Source organism: Musca autumnalis, unplaced genomic scaffold (genome assembly GCF_047663935.1).
Source record: "Musca autumnalis isolate F117 unplaced genomic scaffold, ASM4766393v1 scaffold_4, whole genome shotgun sequence".
Taxonomy (NCBI): Eukaryota; Metazoa; Arthropoda; class Insecta; order Diptera; family Muscidae; genus Musca; species Musca autumnalis.
The window spans coordinates 21,112,696-21,125,431 of record NW_027411977.1 but is presented as its reverse complement, the minus strand read 5'-3'; the positions used below and the strand labels follow the sequence as shown (position 1 = coordinate 21,125,431).

Sequence of the window (12,736 nt, the reverse complement as noted above, 5' to 3'; positions counted from 1 at the left end):
GTATTTAGGGGTTTTTAAAAATTTTGGGAATTTGAACCGACAAAAATGTTCATTAGGATTAGAGATCAAAAGTTTTGCGGAGGAAGTGGATCTCCAGCCACTACATATGGAGCCACAGGGGGTTTTTACACCCTTCGGGATGTTTGCTAAAGAAGTATGGACTTGCCCCTGAAAAATGTTTACCATCGTCATTGAGGCAGCGAACGCAAGTTGCTTCAACAAAAATAAAAGTGATCCTATAGCAGGTCTTCAAGTGAACTTATCCGAAATTTTGTGTGAGAGGTACCGGATGGAGTGGACAAATATATTCCATATTTGAACCTGATCTATATCTAGTAGATATATTAGCATGTGTAAAGTATGGACCAATTCGGCCACTCCCTTCAAGAGTTACCGTATGAACAAATTGCCGAATTTGCCGAACATTTTTGAACTTTTGTGGGGGAGGTACCTGATGGAGTGGACCGATATGGCTTATCTTTAAACTTAAACTATGTTTGGACAAAATATTACTAAGGCCAAATTTTGGACCGAATCGGCAGATCTGTTCTAAAGTTATCTTGCGCTCCAACCACCTAACACGGTGTCATAGGGGTTTTTTGCAACTTTCAGGCTATTTTCTCAGGAAGTATGGACTTGCCCTAATGAAAATTGTACCGTCGTATAGAGGGCAGTGAATACAAGTTGCTAAAAAATCAGAGCGATGGCCTAAGATGGCCCTAATATGAAGTTTTCCGAAATTTTGTGTGGGAGGTACCCGAAGGAGTGGGCCGATTGAGTCTATATTGAAACATTATCTATGTCTGGTACACATTATACGATGGGCAAAGTATGGACCAAATCGGTTACTCCGTTCAAAAGTTATCTAAAACCATTATTTCGATGAGGCACATTTTGCCCGTATGAAAGTGTATATACCCTCGTTAGCATAAATGCTGAGGGTATAAAAAGAAGCTATCCAAATCCTCTCAGAAGGTTTCGACTGATTCTGCAGCTGGCCCAACTTCTAAACCCCAACAAAGGGTGATAGAGGTGAGTCAGCTAATGAAAAAGAAGATACCATCCGACACAAGTGGGAACACGAGCGGGCGGAACATTGATGGGTCGGTGACGGCATTTACTTCCTCAAAGGATAACGGACCTCGGTCGACCGATCCAAAATCACAACCAGTGGTTGTGAAGAGGATGAGGTCGTCTGAGAAACAACCTCCTTCTGCGAAGAAGTCTACGTTGTCACAGGCGTTCTATCCGTTGGAAGAAGGTACTGGCGCTGGCGTCTACTGCGAGAATCCACTAATTAAAAACTCATACAAGCTCTACGATAATTGTTGTGCTTTTCAGGCGGAGGTTCTTGTTATCAGCAAAGCAGCTGAACTGGTGCAAGGGCTTGAAGGCAGCCTTACAGGACCGGTGACTATATATGTCGATAGTCCAGCGGCCCTCAAGGCTCTCAAGTCATAGACCATCAATTCAAGAGCTATTCTTGATTGTAGGAGAGCTCTGCAGGATATACACGATATCGTAAAGCTATGGTGGGTTCCGGGTCACAGCAACATTATGAGAAACTCGAGGTGTCTCTAAGTCTATCAACTTATCAGTTGATGAAACCGTTCGGCCACCGATGTGCCACTACATCGGCAAACTTCGGGAGATCTTCAATGAGAGAGCACATCAAAGATCGCTATTGGAACCTGGTTGTAGAGTTTCCAAGGCGATCTGGCCTGTGGTTTCTCGTCGAAGAACGGCTTCCCTCCTCTCACTTGATAAGTTAGGGATGAAACAGGTCACTGCAGAGTGAGATCTCTAACTTCATAATGGGACGACAGTGACATTGACTACTGCAGACTATGTGAAGATGCGGAGGATATAGAGACTGTCGAACATCTACTTTGTAGGTGCCCCTTGTTGCAAACAAGGAGATATCGAACACTAGATAGATATGAGATTGGCACTCTGACCTTCGTGTCTAACATAGATCCCACCGTCCTACTCAACTTTGCCAAACATCTATCATGGCTTGGCAAAGGTCTTTAGCAACTAATACTAATCAGACTTTTTCTACTTTTCCAGCACATTCTCATCCATACCTTGGCATTAAACTTTACATCTCCATCCTATCTGCGCTGCACCATCAACTCATCATCTCCTACATTTCACCATCATCTTATCATCTCTACCCTATCATCCTCATCTGCAAAAACATCCTCAGATCTCTATCATCTTTAAATCTTCAACAACAGCCTACACAGGATGAACACAACGGTCTCCGAGTGAAGCAGTCACCTATTCTACTAGATGGTTCAATCCCACTGCAGCGGCTTCTTTCGTACCGGATTGACCCGGAACAACACAAAACCAATGTTCCGGCCAGCGGCTGCCACCTCAGTGTGTACATGTTTGTATTTGTTTCGTTTTTCTGTATTGGGAGCAGCATATCCCGGAATGCCTGCTCCGAATTCTATTGGTCCGAGCCGGGACGGAGGAAAACCCAGGACCAATATATCTGTGTTCAGTTTGTCACATCCGCATCTTCACCCACATCCTCCCCATAATTGTCTCCATTAGCAGACCACCCGACTTCATCACCTCTGAACGCCGCACGTTCGTCAATCATAAAAAAGCTGATTGGCCGAGTTTCAGAGAGTTCACCAACCACCGCTTCAGAGACCGATCCTTCCGCTTCCGATCCTTCACGCTGTTTGAGGACATTGAGCAGACCAAGCTTGAAACGTTGGATAGTCAACTATATGTGTGGACGCCAGTCGTACGTGGAATTCAGGAATAAGAAGTCCAAACCCCGTAGAGTTAAACAGGGACTTCCCCAAGGTGGGGTGATATCTCCGGAACTGTTTAACCTCTACCTCTCCTGTATTCCACCCCCTCCAGACGGCATTGAGATCGTGACGTATGCGGATGAGTGCACGATCCTGGCGTTGGGTACCTATCCTGTTGACATCTGTGAGAGACTGAACAACTATTTAACCGATCTTACCACCTTTTTCCATTCGAGGAATATGCAGATTTCCGCCATAGAATCTACAGCCACATTCGACACTACATTCACGTCGTACGCACACGCCACAGCTATATGCGACAAGTTGAAAAGTAGGAACAAGGTCCTCAAGTCCCTGGCCGGCAGCCCTTGGGGTGCAGATAAAGAAACCTTGTTGGCCACGTATAACGCGATAGGTCGGTCTGTGGTAAGCTATGCGGCTCCAGTCTGGTCCCCGAGATTGTGTGATACGAACTAAAAAAAGATTCAAACTTGCCAGAATGCCGCCCTGAGAACAGCGACAGGGTGCCTCCTCAAATCTTCAGTGGTCCATCTACATGAGAATCCATCCAGTACAGCAACACAATGAAATGCTTTCGTTGCAGTACCTGCTTAGATGTTATCGTGTGGGCCATCCCAATCACCATCTTGTGGGTAGGCCCGGCCCATTCAGGGAGATCAGGAAGGATATCCATGCTCAAGAGGTAGAGGTCCAACGATACAGGAGAGAACCCCTAGATCAACAAGCATATCAAGCAGGATTGAATAGCATTCACACGGACGCAGTTGCCAAGGCCTTAAGCAATTGTAGTGTGAATAAAGTACTCGGAGTACATCCCCCATCTATCGCAGCTGAGGAGCGTCAGTTGCCATGACAAACCAGAGTAGTTTTGGCTCAACTACGCTCGGGAAATTGCAGTCGCCTAAATTTTTATTGGGCGGAAATCGATCGCGCCGTGCAAGACATATGCCTAGTATGCGGCATGGGCCCGCACGACACACAACACCTTTTTAACTGCCCCGCCAAACCTACTTATCTAACTCCAGTGGATCTGTGGCTACATCCTATCGAATCAGCCATTTTTCTGGAACTGGAGATAGACCCAGAGCCAGATTGAACAGAGGAACGAACATATAAACATAATAAAAACACTGTTACAACAACAACAACTAGATGGCTGCACATCCTTAAACCTAACCTAAGGGGGTTGTGGTTAAATTGTTAAGTTGTTTTGGAGAGAAATAAAAAACTCAATTTTTAAGAGGGATAATAAAACACTATAAATGCGGATTACTTTAAAATTTTGGAGAATAGTCGGTTTAATTTTAGAATGGACTGGACGGGTGTGATATAAATTTGTTTTACACTCATCGTTGTAAGATTCAGACGCCAAAACTCTTAAATATGTTTATAGTTTCCTAAATATCTTCCTAAAATCCTGTACACCTAAAGTTGTAGTTTAAATTTTCCCTAAATTCGTTCCTTATAGAGTTTGAAAAATTAAGAAATAATTAAAAAATTGAAGATTTTACATACGTTGTTGGCCTCTCCCATTGTGTTGTACGAGCAGTGTGATTTACATAATACGTTCGACCATTGGCATCTTGTCTTTCTTCCCAACCGGGTGGCAACGGATCATGATGACCGCCATTGGCAACAAAAGCATTCTGCAAAACAAAATACAAAAAATTAATCAACATTAATTAATTAAGCAACAACCTAATACTTACCGCCGGTGCTGCTCCTGTCACAGAAACATTTTCCACATGTTCCCAATCACCTGTACTGGTATCCGGTTCAACCGGTTCCCTTTGTTCATTTATAAATGCATGATAGATTTCCAATGTTCCTTTGATACGTGATTTGGCGCTATTGTTTTCGTGTTTGTAAATAATTACATAAAAATCAATTAGTTTTTTAATGAGACAAAACTATTTCGAACGACTATTATTTGTCCTGGGTTAGCCCGAAATTCACTTTCAATATTGTGTTTTCAAACCCACAAATCCAATGTAGGAAATCTTGTGAATTTCTTGAAACCAGGGACACCAAAACTATGACATTACTTAACTAAATATGTACATCAATCAAACAAAGAAACAAATGAAAACATACTTAAAAATAATAATTAATGTATATATAAAAATACCAATGAATGGAAAATAGTTAATAAATGAATTTGAGACAAACAAAACGTACTTAATTAACTAAATACTATCGGTTTTTTAAATAATTATTTGTAAATTAAAAATTTCAAGCACTTGACTTGGAGCCATTTATTTTTGGCAAGGGTTCATTTTTGGTTTTACGCTCAGTCAAATCAAAGGAAAAAAGAAAAACAAAAATTAAATGATAAAAAATCCAAAATAAACATACCCTACTGACCTTCTAGGCCTCAAAGGATAACTTTGGGGTGCTATCGTGCGACCCTCTTGTTCTGTTGGCAGATTAACCAATGTAAGTTCTACCATGCCCAGAAAATCGTCTCTTGTCAGACGATTTTCATCGAATACTTGAAAGACTAACTTATGTTCTGTGGGTTTTACCTGGAAATATTGAAAGGAGAAGAAGAGAAAATATATATTAAATACAGTTGAACATTTTTTTAAAGAAGTCTCGCTCAACTTACCCGAAATACAAATTCTTCATTCCATGTTGGATTTAGAGTCTATATACATAGATAAATATAAATAATATCAATAATGTTAGATTACAAATATGTTCGAGTGTGAATATCTTTCTTTACCTTTCTTACCTTCTTTTTAGTTTTGGTCAAAACTGAATCTATGTTAATGTCACCATTAATGGTGTTCAAATCTATTCTGACATAGGGATCACTAAAAAATTACAAAACGAACATGTTAAAATATTAATTTGTTGCATATTTCATAAGCAATTATATTGTATACCTTGCTCCAAATATATCCTTTTTGGCCAGTGACTGTCCATTTATTATAACTATACGTAAGTGGCATGTATCAGTAGTGTCATTCTGCAAAGAATATAAAATATATGTGATGCAAATTAATACAATTTAATGATGCAGAAGAAAATGTAAAAAATATGAATCAGTCGGATTTGCCGACTATGAAAGAACAAACAAATATCAAGAGAAGTGGACTTATGGTATAGCATTTTCTTTGGTGACAATAAAAATTTTCTTTCGGGGCTTTTTACAATAACTTATATCAATATCTAACATCGTATGCATCAACAAAATCCTTTATCCATTTGTACCATTATCATGGGATAATCACAAGAATGAATGAATGCCGTTGTAATAGGGGCTGCAAGAAGTAGTTGGTGGTAAAACGTTTAAAACGATTTGAGATCCGCAGTGGATTCTTCATTTGATCAACATAAAGCAATCGTGAAGCCCTTCCAATAGCAACAGTGCTGTCAACTTTTATTTTAACGTTCCATTCACATAATTTTGTGTTTAAATCCTACTAGTTCTGTCCCGTAACCAAAAGACTCTAATTAGACTTAAGCATAAAATGTTTGCTACTTTGTGCGGAAGATTTCAGAAGAAGCAGCTTTAAATATTCAACAGTGGATACGGAAATCAAAACCTATATCCCTATTTTTTATACCAATAAACGGAAGTTTTGTATGTTTTTATTTTATTTTAATTTTTTTTTTTTTTTTTTTTTTTTGACTTTCCAAGGATAGAAGTTATAACGTTGTAATAAGAAAGACTGGGTGACGTAGGAGATGGAAGATACCAAGGTCCTGACCGGCTTTAACATGGCAAAGCCCAGGATTTATCTTGGTCCCTCTTTCATCTCAAGTGAACACTGACCTCCCCGTGGTGTCACCTGGGGAACTGCCTTTAACACCCGTTAAACGTAGTGAGATAACATGTGCCGCGCGTTCACCCATAATAACGTTAAAAACTTGGGTTTGGGCGACGGGTTAGTAACCCTCCCCAAGAAAAAACAGCCTGATATGAAACAACGAAAGAAAAGAAAAACGAATCCCTCAAAAGTTGACGACCCGCAAACGTTTTAAGGACCATGATCTGTGAATCTGCACCTGGAATGTTCGCACTCTTTATAGAGAAGGTGCAGTTTACGCATTGGAGATGTACTTGAAAAGTACAAGACCGACATTACTGCCATACAGGAAATACGATGGAACGGGAAAGGCGTCACAACAACACCTAAAGGTGACGCACTGTATTATAGCTGCCATGACACAAAGCATGAGTTTGCTTGCGGATTTGTAGTTGGTCGGAGGTTAAAACATCTGGTCTCCAGCTTCACCCCAGTGAATGAAAGACTCGCTGCAATTTGATTAAAAGCAAAATTCTTCATGCTCCCACTGAAGACAAGGACGAACAGACCAAAGATATATTTTACGAGCGCTTAGAAGAAACTTATGACCGTTGCTCTGCCCATGACATTAAAATTATACTAGGCGATTTTAATGCCAAAATTGGAAAGGAAATTCAGTCTCCACAGTGAAACATCTGACAATGTTATGAGGCTGATAGACTTTGCAGCTGCAAGAAACATGGTTTCTTGATTTCTTGTTCTTTGATCTGACGACAGCCAGGTGCCCTTATCAATATCGATATGCTTAAATCTGGTACTGCTAACACCAGATTTAAGCATCTTGATATTGATAAGGGCACATGGCTGTCGCCAGATCAAAGAACAAGAAATCAAATTCATCACGTTGTGACAGATGGAAGACATGCATCAAGCGTGTTGGATGTACGATCGTTCCGAGGTGCAAACATGACTCGGACCACTACCTTGTTGCAGCAAAGGTACATACAAGATTAAACGTAGCGAACAAAGTGCGAACAGACACAACACGGAAGTTGGACATCGGTAAGCTGCAATCACAACAGATAGCCACAGCATATTACACTCAACTGGCCCAACTGCTTAATCAAAGCACTCCTCGTCCCGATAACATATCAGGACAATGGCAAAACATTGCCCACTCCATGCAAACAGCCGCAAAATCAGTACTTGGATACAGAGACCTCCACCAAGAAATCCATGGTATGACCAGGAGTGTCGTGTTGCTACAGAAGAGAAAAATGCGGCATATAGGGCTACTTTACAATCCGTAGCAACGCGTAGCGCACGAGAAAGATATCGGGAGAAAAGGAGAGAGGAGAAACGTCTTTTCCGCAGGAAAAAGAGGGAAATGGAAAAGCGGGAGTGTGAAAAAATCGAGATGTACAGGAACCAGAATGAAGTCCGAAAATTCTACAAAAGAGTCAAGCATCAAACTGATGGCTTTGGTACATGCACATCCTCCTGTAGAGACCAGTAAAGTAATTTTGTAACTGATACAGATAGTGTGCTCAGGATATGGAAAGAACATTTTTCAAAATTGTTGGTATCCAATAGCAGCGAAGATGACGATGGTTGATGGATTGAATGTATACCACCCGGCCAAGATGAGGTAAAGACAGCAATAAACCGGCTGAAGAATAATAAGGCAGCAGGAGCTGATGGCCTACCAGCCGAAATGTTTAAAACCGATGGCGACACGCTGATAAGGTGTATGCATCAGCTAGTTAGCTCCATCTGGCAGGAGGACCGCGTACCCGACGATTGGAACCTGAGCATCCTGTGTCCCGTCCATAAGAAAGGAGATAAGACTTGCTCCAACTATAGGGACATAAGTCTTCTCCCTATTGCCTACAAGATAGTGTCAGGGATATTGTGCGAACGATTAAAGTCTATGGTCAACGATATAATTGGACCATACCAATGCGGCTTTAGACCTGGCAAGTCCACCATTGACCAGATATTTACCCTGCGGCAAATCCTGGAGTAGACCCAAGAGATGCAGATCGACACCTACCACCTTTTTGTCGATTATAAAGCAGCCTTCGACAGCCTGCTACGTTCAAAGGTATTCCAAGCATTGTCTGAATTTAGTATCCCCGCAAAGCTCATTCGGCTTTGTGAAATGACTCTAACTGACACAAGATCTTCAGTGAAAGTAGGAAACAACCTCTCCGAAGAGTTTTGTACCAAAAGAGGTTTCAGACAAGGAGACAGCCTTTCGTGTGATCTTTTCAACATCCTGCTAGAAAAGGTTATACGAGAGGCAAACGTCAAAATAAGTGGCACAATCTACACCAATAGCCACATGTTACTTGCTCATGCTGATGATATAGACACCATGGGACGATCAGTAAAAGAAGTAACGGATACCTTTATGAAGGTCGAAGGAGAATCTGCTAAAGTGGGTCTGAAAACGGCGAGAAGACCTTTCTTTAAGGAAGGGTCTAAAGAAAGACACTTTCTTTCAGAATGGGACTATAGAAGCACCCTTTCTTCCAGAAAGGGACTACAGATGCACTCTTTCTTTCAGAAAGGGACTATAGAAGCACCCTTTCTTTCAGAAAGGGACATTGAAGCACCCTTTCTTTCAGGAGGGGACTGTAGAAGCACCCTTTCTTTAAGAAAGGGACTATAGAAGCACCCTTTCTTTAAGAAAGGGACAAGCTGATGGTGTCGACGCGCAATGCGTCCTGAGATCGGAGAGATAGTAAAATACTTCGTATACCTCGGCACCGCCGTAAACACAACAAACGACATGAGTTGTGAAATAAAAAGCAGAATTGTATTGGCCAACAGATGCTACTTTGGCTTAAGTAAGCACTTTCAAACAAAGCCACAACTCGTCAAACAAAAATATCGCTTTACAAAACACTGATACTGCCCGTGCTGATGTATGGTTCCGAAGCCTGGGTACTTGGGCAAGCAGATAAGGCAGTGCTTGGCGTGTTTGAGAGAAAAATTCTTCGAAAGATCTACGGCCCAATCTGCGTTGACGGTGAATATCGACGTCGTATGAACCACAAGCTGTATCTGCTATACAACGACATCAATATAGTTAAACGTATTGAGATGCCAGCTAAGTAAGTAAGTAATAAGAAAGACAAATGCTTCCTGCTGTAAACAAAACACGATGCGATTTAACTGCTATGCCAAACATACTAGACTAACTCCAGTAGCTTTGTGGTTACAGCCAATAGAAGCAACAACATTCCTAGACCTAGAGATAGAGCCAGAACACGATTAAGCAGGGAAACGAATGTACAATCGTATCATATGCTGTCAAAACAACACGATCCCAGAATTGATCATTAACTGAATTAAAGCTCAAAAATTTTGTGATCAAGGAGTGAACCGATATAGTCCACCTTCTAGGTTCCGAAGACATATTACTACATGCAAAATTTTAAGCACCTAGCTTATTCCTCTCGACAGTTAACGTGTCATTTGATTGTCTTCCAAAAGGCTGAGATAAAATCAAGGGTGATCACAAATTTGTTCAAGCCCATGTCTCGGGTAGTGTGGACAGAAATATATATCATTGATGCCAAAGGTAGACATGAGAAAGAGATCGGAAAGGGGGCGTTAAAATGGACTTGCTCCTCAGTATGGACCATCATCGGTTATGATCAAAATATGGGAGGTTTGGACAATGTTCGTTACTCCGTTCCGAAGTTATCTTGCGCCTAAGCCATTTTAATTTGGGTAGGTATGGTTTTTACAGCTTTAAGGCCATTATCTCTAAGAATAAACATAGCAAGGACTACCTTCGGTAAATATTGCACCTTTGCAGACCACACTAGCGTACTAGCGGCTAGCAACAGGTTGGGAACTTTGGTGAGATACTCAACTCCCGGCAGATCCAAATGTTTCAGCATTTCCATGGAGATTCCATCAGGGCCCAACGCATTGGATTATTTAGTGTTCCTGATGGTATTCGCAACATCATCCACAATAAAACGTTATGGTTCCACCTCAATAGGAAAAGATTTAATGCGACGTAGTTGTCTTCTCTTCGCCCTGTCACTTATGGGTGTATAGCGATACCCGAACATCAGAAGCGGTGATTATTGAACTCTCTGAAACTAGGCTAATTAGATTAGATTAGATGATGAAGACAATTATGGGGCAATGTACTGACCTGAGAGAAATACCGCAACATAGTCCCTATCGTAGTGCCTTGCAAAGTCGAGTACACAGAAACCCTTGAGATACCCCCGCTCTCTACATCTTTGAATCTCACTGAAGTGAGGTGTATGCGGATGTGACAAACAGAACACATCCATATTGGTGCCGGGCTTTTCTTCGTCCCTGCACGGACCAAAAGAATCCAGAGCAGGCATTCTGTGCTGCTCTCAAAACAGAAAAACGATATAAATACAAACATATGTTTGTGTGTAGTTCCGCGTCAATCCGGTGTCGAAAAACGCACTGCCATGAGAGTTGGCCAAGTTTAATAATTGATATGCCGCCATATAAGAGGTCAGTACCAAAAAAATATGAAAGTTCGTTTTCTTTCCCTATTAATCGACACTATTTTTCACACACTTCCCCAACAATCTATCTTTCTAATCCATTTTCTTATATACTTTCAGGATAAATGTAATAGTCAGTGACTTGTCCTTTAAGGGATGTTCTTGGGAAACAGTTTTTTTACATAAGTTATAACACAAAAAATAAATATTTTTATGATTTTTAAGGTCAAACACATTAAACTAACTTAATTGTAAACAATACAAAATGATATAATTATTTAAAAATCTAATAAATTCTTTTACAATTTCAAAGTACGAAAACATTTAGCTTTCCACTGGAAGCAACCAATGTCATATCCACAATAAAAAACATGCTCTTGTTTAAAAATGTAGAAACAATTTGTAATCACCTCTAAAGTTTTAGTTAATTGATAGGTGGCGGGTCAATAATTTTTCTCAAATTTCTCAACAAATTTAGGAATGTGCGAAATGATGCGAGGGAGGCCAAACATAATACCCACAGTATCGTGTGTTTATTTGTTTAGATTATTTCCTAATATAATTAACATAATTTATTATTAGGTGGTGAATATGAGGTGTCGGTTTTCACGTGGTGGAGGAGTTTATATCCAGGTCAGGCAATGTGCGCTTGCTGAGAGCAAGTGAGCGAAAACTTCAGTGTAAAATGCATCGAAATGTATGCTCACTTGCTCTCAGCAAGCGCACATTGCCTGACCTGGGTTTATATTGATTTTCTAATGTAAACACAAAAAAGAAAAAAAAAAAACAATTTCTAAACAAACTGAGAAACAATCGTTTGCGTATGCTTTCATGAAACTTGCTAGCATTTAAATGGGATACCCAATTCTAGTTTGAAAATTACAAAAATCTGCAAACATTTTAAAACTATGCGAGATTTGTTTTTAAACATCACATAAGTACAACAATTTTGAACTTTGTGCGTAATGTTTCAGAGGGAGCGGCTTTAAATATTCGACAACTTGAATTAAATCTCATACAGTTTATGGCCTACATCTCAAGAAGTATGGCATTCCCTGCCTGATTTGAAGAAGATATTTTTTGGGAATGGAGTGGTCTGATCGAACTTGTACAAAGTTGTACACGAACAAAATCATGTCGTTATAATCTGGACCAGTAAAAATTTCATAGCTATTCCCGAACAGGCCTTAAACTGTGCTCATTCCAAAACTTTAAAAGTGGACCGATATAGTTCTTTGCTGAAAATTTAAATGAAATATTACGATTTGCAAAGTTTGAACTAAATTGGACGCTAAATCCATGGCTTATCGTCCACATCAGCCGTTTTCTAGAGTTTTTTCGGTCATTATCTCAGGCATACTAAAAATTGAATTAAACTGCACATAATTATTTTTGTTTAACTTTTGACCTTTGTCACGGTCTTTTTCAACAGTACCACAAAATAATTCGACTCCATATCCACACATATAAGCCAGGCTTATTAAAATAAAAGGTCATCCAAATGTTGGATGTCCGACACATCTGAACAATTTCGAAAGCAAATCGTTCAGATTTCGTTTCGATTTCTATACGATTTTTCGTAGGGGAATTCGTTCCGAATTCGGTGCGTATGTCGGAAGTAAATTTCCCTTCGAATATACCAATGTTTTTCTTCCGATTTCGGAGCGAAATTTCG

The 12,736-nt window shown here is 40.2% G+C and overlaps 1 protein-coding gene across 49 annotated transcripts in view; it reads right to left on the bottom strand.

Annotated features, from left to right (window-relative positions):
* The window catches only part of Nedd4 (E3 ubiquitin-protein ligase Nedd4), a 49,438-nt gene that overhangs the window by 20,230 nt on the left and 16,472 nt on the right, over positions 1 to 12,736 (bottom strand). For 20 of the 49 annotated variants that reach the window (XM_073983553.1, XM_073983546.1, XM_073983549.1 and 17 more), the window contains 6 exons: positions 5,684 to 5,766; positions 5,530 to 5,611; positions 5,404 to 5,442; positions 5,151 to 5,320; positions 4,505 to 4,643; positions 4,311 to 4,441 (listed from right to left, as the gene is read on the bottom strand). In XM_073983553.1, the coding sequence (XP_073839654.1) occupies positions 4,311 to 4,441; positions 4,505 to 4,643; positions 5,151 to 5,320; positions 5,404 to 5,442; positions 5,530 to 5,611; positions 5,684 to 5,766 (644 nt within the window). Of the gene's footprint in view, positions 1 to 4,310; positions 4,442 to 4,504; positions 4,644 to 5,150; positions 5,321 to 5,403; positions 5,443 to 5,520; positions 5,612 to 5,683; positions 5,767 to 12,736 lie in introns of all 49 variants that reach the window. The other 29 variants (XM_073983550.1, XM_073983551.1, XM_073983565.1 and 26 more) reach the window with 3 other exon arrangements.